The 15,940-nt window shown below is 37.4% G+C and overlaps 1 protein-coding gene across 5 annotated transcripts in view; it reads left to right on the top strand.

Annotated features, from left to right (window-relative positions):
• PRUNE2 (prune homolog 2 with BCH domain) overlaps positions 1 to 15,940 on the top strand; it is a 133,253-nt gene that overhangs the window by 30,601 nt on the left and 86,712 nt on the right. For all 5 annotated transcript variants that reach the window (XM_063180581.1, XM_063180577.1, XM_063180580.1 and 2 more), the window contains exons 4-6: positions 595 to 758; positions 6,818 to 6,970; positions 9,472 to 9,566. In XM_063180581.1, coding sequence (XP_063036651.1) covers positions 595 to 758; positions 6,818 to 6,970; positions 9,472 to 9,566 — 412 coding nt within the window. The remainder of the gene's footprint in view (positions 1 to 594; positions 759 to 6,817; positions 6,971 to 9,471; positions 9,567 to 15,940) is intronic.

Genomic DNA, 15,940 nt, shown 5'->3' with positions numbered 1-15,940 from the left:
AATCTGAAGGAAAAAATATGTGTGGATGTCATAGCTGTTGGTGTGTTAAGTGCCGTCAGCTTAGTGCATCATTCACTCCTCAGAGCAAAAATTACCTGTAGGTCTGCTTTATGTTTATTACTGTCACTACCTCTTTCTTACTTCTGAAGAATTATAATTAGTATTTTGATATTAAAATTAGTTTGGCTTGGTTACTACTATTTGTAAACAGAAACATAAAGTATCTAAATGCAAAAAAAAAAAAAAGAAAAAATTTTTTTGTAAGTTTTCAGAATATTCAGTTGGGAAGATCCTAAATCTCCTTCATATAATGATGGCTGTTTTCAGCACATGTAGAAATACTTTTTTTCAATAGTTTTTAGTACATGCTGTACTTAGTGATGTATCAAACAGTTAAAGAACACTGAACACTTAATTTAAGAATCACAGATTTAGGACCTTTGTGACATCCTTTGGCTTTATAGCAGATTTCAGGTAGCTATAACAATGCTGTCAGAGTCCAGAATTAAAAAAAAATATGTTGCACTTTCTTACTGAGTCGTCTATGTAGCTATGAAGATAAATATGTGTATAACTTCTGAATTTGCTTGATAGTGAGGATAAAAGTTTGGAATCAGCTGTTGTCAAAGTCATCAATCCAGATGAGCAATGTGACAAGACCCTGGAGTTACAAGCATGTTCTTCCTCTTTAGTCGTAAAAGAGATTCTTCAGGAGGCACCAGAGTTAATCACTCAGCAACTGGCTTATCTCCTCAGAGGTGAGAGATTACTCTTTATATTAAATACTGAAAGGTTTAATGGAGTGTTTCTGAATTTGCTCATGCAGAAAGAGTGTGATCCATTCTTTGGTTAACAATCCCTTTAAAGACCACAGGAAGCTTCATAAAAGAAGCAGGGAGTAAAGAGTTTGTTAAAGAGTAACATTATATTGAATATTAAAAATGTGCATTTAAAAATAGGCATGAGAGGTCTTTGCTGTATCACTAGACAAGAATATTAAATGAAGCTGTCTACTTACCAGCTGGGTAGCTGGAAAAGCTGTGCAGTTCGTTGATTCCAGGGGCATTGTGGACAACAATATGGATTGGAATCTAATATTTACAAGTTAAAGCTTCTCCCTTCCAATGGTTGTACTTTTTTTATGGAATGATATTTTAATGGCATGATGCAAAACTTTTGCTGTTTAAAAACAGTGTTACCAAATCTGCATTGTGTTGTCCTTTTCTTTTGTAGTGTATGCCCAGCAGAGCACAAAGTGGGGATGGGCTTCAACAATCACTATTATTTTCTTCTCTGTCTTGGAAGTTCATAATTTATATGAATTTTGTTGGTTCATTTGCTGCATAGAAATTTCCAGTTGGAAATAAAACGGGTGTTGAAAAGAACAGTCAGTGCTTTTAAGTTATTAACTGTGCTTTAATAATTTTCAACAAATTTTACGGGTTTTAAGTTCTAACGATGTGAAACTGCTAAGTGTCCTTTTAAGAAATTAATGTGGGTATGTTTAAGGAGGATTATAAAAACTTGTCTACATTTAGACTTCAGAAGCAATGAGAATCTTGACAAATCATTGTACTCATCTCTATGATAACTAATAAACATGTTATAAGAAATCAAAAAGATTAACTTTTTAAAATATTCCACAGAATAAGCATTAACAGTAGCACAGCATTTAGCCTGCCCTGACAGTATCTTTCCATGCTAACAGACTTTAGTTAACTTGCCATGAAGTGTTTTTGTAAGCTCCAAATTTCTGTTGAGTAGCTCTCCAGGAGTCTAAGCAAATGAACAAGCATAATAATTGGTTTTGGAGGCAGAACAAAAAAGGGTTTTTAGGGAATATCAGTATACTTGTTTGTTAATGCAGAGTCAGAGAGAGAGGTCTGAATAATGTCCAAGAACATGTTTGAGTACTCTATGTGCCTGTGTCAGTTCTGTGCCTATAATATGTATCCAGATTAAAATTAAGTGTTTTTATTAGTGTTTGCATTAGAGATAGCACTTACAGTTTTGGGAAATATAGTAGCTAATTCTAATTTTTTTTAATCAACGAGTAATTACATTTTGATTATTACATTTGGTAGAGCAAATTTGAGGAACTTAGTGGATAAAAAGTCCCTGCATACCTTTTTTTGCATAGTATGAAGTGATTGGCAAAGCCTAGGGAACAAAACACAGCTGCACTTGAGACTTGGTGCTTTTCTACTTTTCCCAGCGGCTCAGGGACTGGTACAGAGCTTGCAACAAAAAGGTTCTATTGTGTTTTTCACATTTTGCTATGTTACTTCCAATGTAAATGTGTATATAGTTAATATGTCTAAACATCAGGTGAAGTTCAGAACAGAAGGCTAAATTAAAAGTTAGAGTGCTAAGAATTAGGATTTTATTTTCATAAAACTGCTGTTGTCTGAGTTTCTGAGCTGGGAAGCCTTCTTTAAGCTTCTGACTTTCCAGTGAGTATTTTGCTAGGAGACTTTTCAGATAAAAGAAAATCTCATGTTTTAATAATTATCATGTGGTGACCAAGACAGCTTAATTTGTTGACTGTTTTGGAAACTTCTTTTTTCTTAAAGTTTGTTAGCAGTTTTTAAATTCCAATAAAAAGGCAGATGTTATATACATGTTTAAAAAAAAAAAAAAAACAAGTCAAGAAAAAAGACATTTCCTGTGAAACTGAGCATTACTGATTTAGGCATTTTTATATTTAAAGATAATTTTTGTTTTAGGTGAATGCTCTTCTGGTATCTTTTTCTCCTTATCAGACATTATACAAGCTTATTCTGCTGTTGGGCTTTTGAGTAGAGCCTGCTTGGACAATCAGTGTTGTACAGCCATATTTGCCTCAAGTTAGAGTTGTGCTGTCCCTGGATTTGTGCCAGAAGCAAACAATTACAGAACCTGCCAGAGTCCTGGGCCTGTATTATTTTATTTCCCAAGAGATGTTTATGAGGGGACTGTTGCCAAACTCAAGATCCATTAAACTGCTGAATCATTACATTCTCTGTTGCAGCCAGCTGGCAAGGATTTTATTCTAAGCACTCACTGTCAGGTATCTTGGGTCAATGCACTCTCAAAAAGGCCTCCTTATGTTTATTTGTATAAGGCCTTGAAGGATGCCACAAGGTGCAAACCACAACATGTAAATATAGACAGATTTCCAGCAAGAGCGTCTGCAGTTTTTTTAATGTGAATCTTTTGCTAGTGATGAGCTGCATAGTTGAGGTCTTTTCAAGCCCTGTTGGGGCAGTCTGACTTTCAGTAGAGAAGATTAGTTTGTTATTCTAGCCACCCAGACAAATGTTAAGAAATGCCTTTTTAAGGACTTTGGGAATTAGGCCAGTATTTTTTTTTTTTTTGTTGTGTCTTGTACATTGATCAGATGGTTCTCATGCTCCTGCACTGATGCGTCCTTAATATATATAGCCCGAAGAAAGGATCATTTTGGCTCTTACTTGGACTGACACTTCTTTTTAATATATGAAAGCAGGTTTTTTTGGAGGCAGTGCTTTTCCTCTCTTTTCGCCAGTGACGTTTTATTCCAGTTTCATTGCATTCCTGTTAATTACAGTAAAGATTGCTTACTTGGATATATTTACAATTTTGATTTGCAGGTTTGTTTTGTTTTTTTTTGGGGGGGGGGGTAGTGTGTGAGGAGTGTTGAAGTATACTTTCCATAAAGTATTCATGGTTTTTCCCTCTTTCCTGTCCTTTATTTTTACAGGTTATGGGACAAAACCTTGACAGGAGAAATGCCTATATTTTCATTGTACTGTTTCTCTCAGCCGTAAACTTATAATTCAGGAGATGCTTGTGCTGTTCTTAATGTTTTCCCAAAACGACTTCTGCCTTCATTAGATCATGTTTAATATTAATGCACAGCAATTGCTTTTGGCAAAACTAATGCTTCGCTTCCAAACTGCTTTGCAAAAAAATAATAAAATGCACATTTTTAAGAGCCTTAGCCTATTTTCTAGTGACCTCTTCAGAAAAAAAAATGTAGTGAAGTGTGATGTACACAAGAAATAATATTGAATCTTGTATTGCCTATTATATTTTTTTTCTCTGCTTGTAAGCAGAGAGCAGCCACCATTATGCTTTCAGAAGCCCTAGGGGAGTTGCACCAACACTCAGTAAAATCTGCAGGAGATTTCTGAGACCGTGTATTGCTTTTACAGCAGGTATTTATAAGATAGCACATGACTAAATGGACTACGACCTCTGGTCAAGCAAAAATAACTTAAGTGACCTCTTATTCTAAACTACCTGGAATCTTAACCCTCACAGGAATGCTGAGGCTCCCTGGGGTAGAAGAGGTGTGCCATTCTCTCCTGGTGATGAGGAGAGTATTGAAGACTGATCATAGCATTAAAGGACAAGTAAATGTTGATCTTGGGGCTTGCTGACACCCTAGTAATTTGAGAATAATCCTTTTCTGGCTTTCATCCCAGTAGAAAAGTTGTCAGTTGCAAGCACTACAATTTTGGTGTGGCTAGTGACAAAACCAGGGCCTTTTAGAAACCCTTCTAAGGTATCTGCCTATTGTGAATGAAGGTTACATCATGTTGACTTTCAGACTGGTGAGTGTGGGTGGGTATACAACTCACACCCCTTGTTCTTCTGCATTTTCCTGTATGTTTGTATTGGTCTTACCCAAATATTCATTCCCTGGAGCACACACAACTGTGGTAAAAGTTTAATACATTGTGTACCCGAGGAGCTTCTGTGCAGATGGACAGACTGCCTAAGTCATTCTTATACTACTGGGGGGCTTTACAGGATATTCTGCAGCCTTGCTCCAGTACGTGATGAATTTGAGCACATGTTATAGATACAGCACTTTTTTTGGAGTCTCCATTTCCTTTGTGTGTGCATGAGCAATTTCCCTCACTGTTTCTAGAGGAAGGAAAAAAAGCAGAAAATTGCTGTTGCTAAAATACTTTATGTAGTCTGGTCCCTGAGCTGCCATTTATCCAGATGTAGCTCTGTGCTGACTGAAACTGTGGTGTGGGGTGTCTCAGTCATTCTGGTCACCACTTCTTCCTAGAAAAGTGGAAACTTCGGAATGTATCTCAAGAGTATATATGTAGCACAAACACTATTATTTGCTATGGAGTTGAGAAACAGAGGGATAGATTTTAGATGAATTATTCTGGATGCTGCTGGTTGAGAAACTTTTTTCTTGTTAGAGGGACTGAAAACCAGGCCTTGATAATGGGTATAGATATCTGGATACTTTATGTTTCAGTTATTTACCTGTAGAAATCTGAAATATGCTTGTTATGTTCGGTACCTAGATTTAGAAATATCAATCGGGATCAGTATGCGTGATTTTCATGCAGTCTGTATTTATTTTTTAATACTATCTAACAGTGCAGGAGCATTGTCTTAAGGTGATTGAAAGACTGACATAAAGAGCTGCAGTGAATTAAAAGAAAATTGACAGTTACAATATCTGTTATAGAGACAAAGAATGGAACTTCATGTATTTTTGTTTAACTCCAGAGATTAGTATGAGGAGCAGCTTTTGACTTGTTAAGCATTATTTATTGTTTAGTCCACACAGGATTTGTTTAATAAGGGTATGTTTACCTAGCATGGCACAATTATTTTTTGTTGCAAGTGGTTTGTGAATTTTGAAGAATTGCTTCTTGTTATTTCGTATGATATTGTAGGAGAAAAGGAAAATTAATATATAGTAGATGTTTGGATCCTAGCTCATCTGGTAAGATTGAGGGTGGCAGTGTCAAGGTTTTTCATTTACACTTTTTGCTCTGTGCTGAAGCCTACACACTTTGTTTTGCAGTAACTGTCTTACACACTTACTGTACTTTGTTGCTCATTGACCCAGCATGGTGCAATGAAATCATACACTTGTTTGAAATTCTTGTGCACCGTAAAGTAGTAAATTATTTCAAGGCTGAACTATAAGATTTTATTATCCTGAATTTACTGTGAGTGATTGGTGTCTTTAAGTATTTCGATAAATGGGATCCCAGTCTCCAGGGAATGAAAGGGGTGACTTAGTGTGCAGCACACAGTTGTCTGAAAATACGTGACTCACTTCTGTACTGTAGGGCAGTTCCAATCACTCTGAAGTTGTTTACTGGGTGATGTTTCTCTTAAATTTTAAAATTTTGATTGTCTGAATTGGTGTTTCTTTGGTGTGTCCATTGACAAGAGTTATCCAGAGTTAGTTACATCACAGTGACAAATGACTTTAAGATAATTCAGTTCAAACACCACTGCCATGAATGGGGATACCTTTCTCTAGGTATGCTCTGAGCAGCCTGGTCCAACCTGGCCTTGAGCACTTCCAGGGATGGGGCATCCCCATATTCTCTGGGCAGCCCGTTCTGGTGACTCACCATCCTCACAGTAAAGTATTTCTTCCTTTTGTCCTCCGAATGAACTCCAGTGTAGGAGTTCAATGACGCATCTGTGGAAGGGTGGTTGACAATGTGGATTTGTGTTTCAAAACACAGCAGCACTTGGTCTGATGCCTGGAGAGAGGAGGATACAGGCTAGTGTGCCGTTGGCTGCTGCTGGCTGTGCCACACAGCCGCGTTGATGTACAAGCATGCTGCACACCGTGGCTACACTGCCACCAGCCAGTTTCCTGTAGCAGAGGCATTGAAGAGGCAGCCAGTTCTGATTTAGGGGTTTCATGTTAGGAAGATGTTTCCATGTGAAACTCTCAGTGAACTCTCAGTAGCAACAACCGCCAAGAAGTAACCTCCAAGAAGCAATACAGTAAATCATCTTGTACCTCTTTGATATCTACAGGAGACATTGATTTTTTTGTCTGTCAATGTTTCAGGGAGTATTCTCTTCAAGTGCATGTCTTTGGAAGCTGACAAAATGACAGAGCACCAGGAGAAAGTACTGTCAGTTTTGGAGGAAAGGTTTCCAGATCTTCCCCCGCGAGAGGAAATTATCTCTGCTCTCCAGGAGACTCAGTTTAACACCCAAGGTAGTGCAACTTCCTTCCATTTTTCAGACATGTTACAAATTTATTTGTGTAGTTGTATCAGAATACTGTTTTATTGTGTGTGGTGAAAATAGGTGCAGCATGCTATCTTCATTGACAGTTAAAAGTTGTATATTAATTTTAAATTAAGCTCTTTACAATCTAAATCATGGAATTGGGATTTTTTTTGAGGAACTACTTAGCTCATAAATAATGTTGTATTGTTTTTACAGATAAAGTTAACAATTCTTATTACATATTGCTTTTACAAGTGTATGTTCATCAAGAATTTATGTTGATTCACATGGTCATAAAAAGTGCGTCAGCCCATGGGAAGAAATTGTATTGCAATTGCCCACGTTGTGTAGAAGTAGATTTTGTGTTATGGCCCAGATTTACTAAGGGCTGTGTATATGTGAAGTCAATTTGACATCAGACTCAGATTAAGGAAGCAGCGGGAAAGTTGCAATTCTTTTCCTTTCTTCTGATTGAAATACTGAGTAGAAGTATTAAGTGATCTAAAGTGGCAGTGTTTGAACCCAAAATTTAGCCGGCTTTTGAAGAGATGCTGTGAAAGCTTGAAAAAAATGGTTGCAATAACTCTTAGAATTTTTACTGGCATTGGCTGCCAAGCTCTTACCAAAGAGTGAGTATTAAATTCCTAGGGGTATTTTCTTTTGGATGTATCAGGTAAGCACAGGGTCCATGCAGACTCAAGCTCTTTATTTGCTCTCTATCTGCCCATATGCAGAAAGTAGTCATTGAAATTCAGACCATCAGCCTGAGACAGCTGCCCTGTCTGGTAGATAAGGGCAGAATTTGAGATGCTGCTTCCTTTGCCTTTTCTTTCAGTGAGATTACAGGGTAATTTAGTTCAGGTGTATAAAGCTTCACATGAATTCTCTTAAGTTCCTTTACTCAATCAGTAGAATTCAGGAATGAACTGTGTGCAGTCTAGATTGGAAAGTAGTGGTGAAAGTGGCTTTTATGGGAGTCAGTTCTTAGTTCTGCCAGTTGCCAGGGAAAACAGTTTAGTACTGTTTGTCATTATGTTTTCTGTAATATCAAATGCAAAACTTGGACAAGTATATGTAGTGGGTGTAGTCTGCATGGTACTGGTTGCCAGTAATTTATGTATGTCACATGAGGCAGGGGGAGGGCACTGTCATGCACTCTTCTTTTTCTTTTGGCTTATAACTCCTGTTTTCTGTGTATTACAAGGCACATATTTACTGTACATTCATATACATATATTGCATGTGGCATTTCTTTTAGTAGGATGCTGCTGAGTTTCAGGAGCCCCTTGAAGGATGTAACCTCTACTAAGTATTTTACCTAATATACTCATTATTTGGGGCAATATTAGGACAACGCAGCCAAAATATTTCTCAGTTTCTGGCAGAAATAATGATTTATTGGCCTGAATTAATTTAAGGCACAATAGGTTGCAGCCCCCCAGAAAGTTTGTAGGTTATATAAAATTTTTTTTAAATGACAGATGCGTAAATGTTCATCTTGTCATTAGATTGGCTGCAGTAGCTGGACTCTATACAGGAACAGTAATGAAAGGATTAATTTCTTTGACTCAGATTGGTATTTGTTTCCCTCTTGAAAATAATTTGTACAAACACGTGGTGGATGTTAAACTGCTGTACCTTGAAGTTTGGTAGGTGCTTTAGTTGTTGCCCTGCACTGACGTAGGTGGCTTGCAGCATTCTTTACGAAGGCGTTTGGCTGTCGTGTCTGTGTTGCAATAATGTGATGTAGTTATGTTCCTCTACATAATATGCATTTTTTTTGAGAATCTTTGTCGCATTTTAGGCAAACACATCCAATGAGGGAAACTTAGTCACTTGGATTTTCAATATATTGGGTTTAAACATACCAATAGGTCTGGTTGCAATTCCTGTTTTACACCATTATTTCTGATGATAATGTTTCCATGGTACATAAACATATACTTAGTTCATGAATGATTTGAAGGAAATCAGAAAAACCCATTGGTGTTATCAATTCATGAAGAAGGTCAGAAAGGTTGAATGTCTGTGTTTACAGAGTATTTTAAGTTCCTTGCTTTTGAGTATTTCATAAACACCATCGTAGTCCACAGGTGCTTTACAATATATTAATTATTTCAGAAGTAGTTTTATATTTGTGATTTCATATTAGGCCATAGAAATTGCCTAGCTATACATTTATCATCAGCTGGAATTAGGTTCACTTAAAAACTTCAGTGTTCACACAAGAACACAGGTGTTGCAGTAGACTTAATTCTTCACACTTGTTGTTAGTGTGTATCCTCCATTAAATCTCTTCCTTTCTTAAAAAAATCCCTCTAGAAACATTAAGCATTGAAATATTAATGTTACCTTTAATTTTCTCATATGACATCCTGAAATACAGAAAGAAGGTTCAGGATTAAGGTCTAAGGTGTGTTTTTAATTCATGCATCTGTCAGCTGTAGATAATTGTATATATGGAAATTTGTTTATTCTCTTAAACAGGTGTGAACATTGAGGAGGTTATGCTCAAGGATCTCAAGGAGATTTCAGATGGAGAAATCAAAGTAGCGATTAGCACTGTGTACATGACACTGGAGGTAGGAGAAACTTGAAATATGTTTAACAGCCTTATTGCACATGGAGATAGTTCTTTTAAACAGAATGTGAACAAGTTTTTTCCCCAATATTTTCTTCCAGTATGAGCAGAATTTGTAGTGATTTAGTTAACTTTGAGAGAACTATTGGCTATTTGTTATCTGACTTCCTTTATTATGATATTATAATTATTCCCTCCCTTTAGATTGTACTATGGTGTGTTAAAAACAATGGCATAAACAATTTGGAACCTTTGGGTGAATTGAAGGTGTGAGCTTTCTACTTTGATCTGAAGAGAGTTACATATTGCTGGATTTTATTTTAAAATATTATTTTAATAAGAATGCTTAGACCACTAAACAATGACATGATTCTGTTATGACATGGTACTGTTATTTTTGATTGAAGTTTGCATACAGACATATTGATTAGTAATAAAACCTAAGTGATCTGAAGAAAATATCAATAGCAAAAACATCTTTATATAGTATATGTTTGTAATTTTCTGTCTCTTCATTTTCATGAAAGTCACGTATATAGAAGTATTTGAAATGTAGAAGAAATTTCATCTACTTTTGCACTAAATCAAAACTTGTTTTTAATATGAAATGCTGCAAAAAAAAAATCTCTTGAATAGTTATTGTGTTGTATGTCCTAAGAGATTTCTTACAGTATATGTCTTGTGATGCATTTTACAAAAAATAAGATGCTTCTGTGGTTGAACAAGTTTTGGTTACAATCCAGCTAATAATTACCCATAGATTTCTGCTTGCATACTGAAATATAGAAAGCAAATTAGGTTGCAAAGCTTCAAGAAATGAAGTAGAATCTGTTAGTTTGCAATTAGTTGTTCCAATATTAAGCAATCTTTGCCACCAAAACAACACTGCTTATGAGCCATAATTTGATCCTAAAAATTAGGCTGAGGCTGGGTGGAAAGGGGATGGGGAAAGAGTGTTGTAAGATAAATCCCCAAAAGAGAAAATGGGATCTTATAAAGTTCTTAATAAAATCCTCATCTTTTGTTTTACATCTTTCTCTTTTACTCAGTCAGTTTCAGTTAACAGTGGATGGAGCTAGGAGCTAGCTTTAGCATTACATTATCTTTTTGTTTATTTTACATTAAATCATGTTGGATAACTATGTAGAATACAGACCTTGTGCTCCACAGGTTTAAGCTCCAGGCGAATCTGGTCTGACCTCTTCTTTGCAACTCTATATGCTCAAATTATTGTAACGCAGATCTTGTCTTCCTTTTGTTTGGATCTCACAATTGGGCTTTGTCAAGAGTAGGTGTTTCTAGTTCTCAGAGTAGGCAAATTTTCAGCCTATTTTCAGTGAAGTGTAACATTTGATGCTGACTCACGTGGGCAAAGAAGTGTTAAGATCTGGTGGTCAAGCAGTAAATGCTTTATAGGTGTTTTTCTTACATAGCTAGGAGGGCAGAGGAAATTCATTTGCCTGTAAGAACAAACTGAACAGATTTTACTGATAGGTGATTTTTTGTCTCAGTCTGTGAAGTAATTTTATTACTAGTATTTCTGGTGGGATTTCTTTCTGGAAGTGACAGGTACCTTCCTTTGCTTTTTGCTCTATTGTTGTGTTGTAAATAGTTTGTGCCGTAGAGGACTAAGTTTTCAGGAGCGCAACTACTTTTTTCTTTCTAGGTATAATGTTTGTAAAGTTATTGGGATGGAGATGTGTTTTGCATTTGCTACATTACTGCTCTTTGTTGAAATGAAAACACCCCAATTTTTGGTGCTTGGCCAGTAAAAGATGGTTTTTTACTCGGTTTTGTTAGCAATAGGGATCACATGTAGTTACTTCATCCAGTGTCAGAAGCACAATACATACAAGAAAATGAATGACAAAACCATCCAGATCTTTCTGTTCAGTTCAGAATTCTGTTATGATCTCAGAATACACAGACTTCAACGAATTCACAATTTTCTCGGCAATGATAGTGGTAGTTTGTTGTTCATTCTTAAAGTGCTCCACAGATGTTACCTGATTAAATATTAAGGAAACATGAAGCGCAGGCTTGGCAACAGGTGTTGAATCTCTGGTGTGTTTGTGGTTTTGCTTTTTCAGAAGTATCACAAGTCACTTTTTTTCCTTAATAATCAACAAATATGCAAGAGTATCTTCCATTATAATGCTTTCTGTAGGGCAGTCATTTTGTGTAAATGTGTTTAGGTTTCTCTAATGTGTTTAGGTTTCTCTAAAGGTGATTATCTCAACAAATGCAGCTTTGCATTTGTTGAGATAATCACCTTTGGATCTGACTCTCCTGGATTCAGGTGGTATTGAAGCTGTAAATCAGACCTGTGTCAACAGTGACTGGATCTCAGAATGTATGCTGCTTGAATTTTACATATGTAACCACTTTATTTTTGAAGAGAAGGACGAAATAAAAGTGGCACTGCCCAGATCGCAGTTATTTTTGTAGCCTTTGCTAGAAAGTTTCTCCCAGTCACAATCATGATTACTCGTAAGATATTGTAGCAAAATTCAGTGCATGTGTTACAGTTAATTTCTCTTACATTTTGTTATGCCCTTAGAGTATCTTTTTCTGCTTCTCTGCTAGAATTCTCTTGGAAATGAGATTTGTCTTCTCAATGTGGCTTTCTGGGAAAGTAATATTATTCCTGGGAAATAAATATTTCTGTTGTAAAGCCAACTCTGTTCTCTGCTTTTTTAAGTGTAGTGCACTGGGAGAATGATCTAGGTTTCATGAATGTTCAGTTCGGTTGAAATGGCTCATTATAACATAGATTAATGATATGCTTGTTGGACTAAGTCTTTTTCTGTTCTTCATGAAAATTCATTCTAACTGCTCACAGAACTTGTGATTATAGAAAATGAATTACCACCTGAGGAAGCAGGTCACTCAGTTGAAAACAAGTTCTATGATTGTCTGCTACTGACTGCGGCAGACAAGGGGGTGTTCTGAAGGTCTGTTGAGGTTCATGCCTCTGGCCATGGCTTCCACATACTTCATAAAGACAGTTTCCAGGTAGTAGGGGTTGTATGCCACTTATAAAAGCTTAGAGAACATGTCAGAGCTGCACTGAAGGCTGCTGTCACCAATGTTGTTACCTCAAGAAAATGACCTGCACGTTCATGCTGCTGTGGAAAGCTTGACTGTCCATAGTCCAGATGAGTTTGGGATAGTACCAATAGGAAGTTCTATCTCTTGTAACAACTTGCCCCGTTGTGGCTTTATGCCTCAGAGGAACTTACAGTAGCAGTTCCAGCAACAGAAATTTAAGAAATGTAGAAGTGTTTGGGTGCATGGTGTATCATCTTCCTATGAAAAAATAGTAGTTGAAAAAAGATTTTATTTTTAAAGCTATTTTGTAGTATTAGTAAGAAATGCCACTGTTTCATAATTTGGACAGTTTATTTCTGCATTTTGAAAAGTGATGTTTTTAATATTTCTGTAAAGCAAATCAAGGACCTCTGTCTTAGCTGAAGCATGTCAAACAAGTGCTAGGTGGACCATTACAACTGAATAAGTGAGATTAGAATATATGTCTTTGAAGATTTGAACTTCTGTTGTCTGTCTATGATGATTATGTATATGTATTGTGTATTTGGGAACTTTTTTTCTCTTGGTATAAATATAAGCGTATTTTAAATGGCAGATTGGTCCATGAATTTGTTTTTAATGCAAAAGACAAAACAAGAAGCAAACCCCAAGTAAACATGTTAACATTTAATCTTCCAGTAATGGAATTGGAAACAAAATTCTCAGCAACTTACAATAGCAATGCGGTTCAAAAGTATTTTTCTGATGCCTGTTGTGAGAAGTTAGGGTATGTAAAATAAATGATGTATAGAGCTGTAGGAATGCGACTTTTGCAGACTACCTTATGTCTAAGGAACATTAAACATAGGGTTCTCGTTTAGCAAATAAATAACCATTCATTTCAATGGCTGCATAGTCTGGACTTTTGTGCATATTTTTGTAAAGATGAGAAGAGGCCATTAGGGATTTAATATAAAATAAATCGCCACGGGGTCTTCTTGTAGTCCTAGTCTTTCTGCCACATGGTGTGTCACTAATGTGCATAAATGGGCTTAAATGAATTTGTTATCTGTATTACATTTGCAGTATGTATATATTTATATATTATTTTTTAATTGTGTTTAAAAATAAAACATTAAATACATCATTTCTGAGAGTTGAAAACATACCATTTGTAAATAAATCAACCTTAATTAAGGTCTTAAAATGTCAGTGTGTGATATCTGCCTTAGGAAAATTTATAACATATATAGTACATAAAGCTTAAACATACTTTCACTTGCTTTTTCAGAAATACTAAGAGGCTAAAGTCATAACCTCATATAACTGAGTAATGCAGCCACACGTGCATTAATGTAAATACCACACTCATGCTTATACATCAGACTGCCGTCTTCTGGAGGACAATGGCTGTCCAGTTGATGCCTCAGGTCATCCAAAGTACCCCAGTTGTGACGAGTACAATCCAAGGTGTGGAGAGGTTAGGCAAGCTGAATTCTCTATAGTGACTTCTCTAAAGATGTGAAAATAATGTGGTGAGGAGAACCGTTTAGGTGGTAGTTTTAAGTGGTTGCTGTTGCAGCCAACTGGGAAATAAACCAGGCCAGACTGAGCAGTGACAACTGTTCCTTAGCTGCCTCCCAGGATAAGAACCTGGCACTTCATGTGCATTTATACAAATGTGCAGAGCCAGGAGAATAACCACTAGGAGCTCGACACCCAGTCCAAAAGTTAGGGTATCACAGGAGTAACTAAAACATGATGGGACAACTCCCATGACTGGAGGAATATGACGGATGGCTATAGGCTGTTTTGTAAAGAGAGTCAGGGAAGAAGAGGAGGGGGACTGGCACTTTAAGTTAAGGAGAACCTCAGATGTACAGAAATCAGCTACAGTGACCATAGGAAGCGCTATCAAATGCCTCTGGGTCAAGGTTAAAAGGGTCATCTCAAAGCAATATTGTGGAGTTTGGGGTCTGGTTGTGCACTCTGAAGGTTAGCACTAAGGCATAGGTTTTAGATTTTAAAAGAGCAAGCTTCAGCTTGCTCAGATCTCAATTGAAAGGGAAGCTTCCATGGAGAATAAAGGAGTTAGCGACTGCTGTGAGTTTTTGGAGATAGCTCTCATGAAAACACAAAACCAGGTCATCTCCTTCAAAAGGAAAGGAAGTAGGTAGAACATGAGACCCTCTTGGTTTAACTGTGAGCTTCTGAGTCTGTTCAGGACCAAAAGAGAAGCACACCAAGATGGAGAGGGAGTTACAAATCTATTGAGAACCACAAGAACATTGCCAGGGCATGAGATGCTGTTAGAAAAGCAAAGGCTCAGCTTGAGTTGAAAGAGATGTCAAAAACTACAAGAAGGGGGTCTTTGAGTATATAAACAACAAGGAGAAACAGGAGGGCACTGCTGGCCCAATGTTAAATGGGAGGAGTGAATTAGTCACCAACAGCACTGAGAAGGCAGAAGTTCTCAACACTTCCTTGACCTCTGTTGCCACCAGCTCAGCTGGACCCTAGATGCTGGAAGCAAAAATCCATGTTGATGCAAACAAGACCCACTGTCAGGGAAGAAAAAATTGCTTAGTGGCTATTACAGGAACTTGGCTCCTGCAAATTGATAGGACCTTACGGTGTCCACCCAAGAGTATTGGAGAGCTGGCTGGAGTCATTGTGAGGCTGTTCTCCATAATCCTAGAGAAATTGTGGAGATCAGGAGACATCCCAGAAGACTGGAAGAAGGCTAATGTCACCCCCATCTGCAAGAGGTGCTTAAAAGAGAACCCAAGAAATTATAGGCCTTAGAAAAGTTATGACACAAACCCTTCTGGTAGAATTCATTTCAAGTCAGATGAACGAGCTGATTGGGAAATGCCAGCACAGGTTCACCAAGGCCAAACTGTGCTTGACAAACCTGATTGCCTTCCAGGGCAAAGTAACCTGCTTGGTTGATGGGGGAAAGCAGTGGACGTGGTCTGCCTGTGTTTCTCTAAGGCTTTCTCCAAGGTGTCCCACAGCTTTCTGGTGAAGTTGTGTAACAAGTCTGCTGGACAACTTCGTGTGCAGCTGTTGTGTAACAGTCTGGACAAGCCGCCCATGCAGTGGGTGGGGAACAGACCCACAGGCAGCACCCAGAGTGGGGGTAAATGGCTCCTTTCCCAGCTGGGAACTGGCACAAGTGGGGTCCCCCAGGGATTGGTGTTGGGCCCAATGCTGTTTCGTGTCTTCATATGTGGTCATCCAGAGCACTTAAAATCACTCAGGGATCAAGTGAGCGCTTTGCAAGGGAGAGCCATGCTGCAGGAAAACCTGGAAGGTTTAGGCTGGAGAGTGGGCAAAGAAAAA

Source organism: Melospiza melodia, chromosome Z, assembly GCF_035770615.1.
Source record: "Melospiza melodia melodia isolate bMelMel2 chromosome Z, bMelMel2.pri, whole genome shotgun sequence".
Classification (NCBI taxonomy): domain Eukaryota; kingdom Metazoa; phylum Chordata; class Aves; order Passeriformes; family Passerellidae; genus Melospiza; species Melospiza melodia.
Note: the sequence above shows the minus strand (reverse complement) of the source record. Positions and strands in the feature narration are given on the sequence as shown.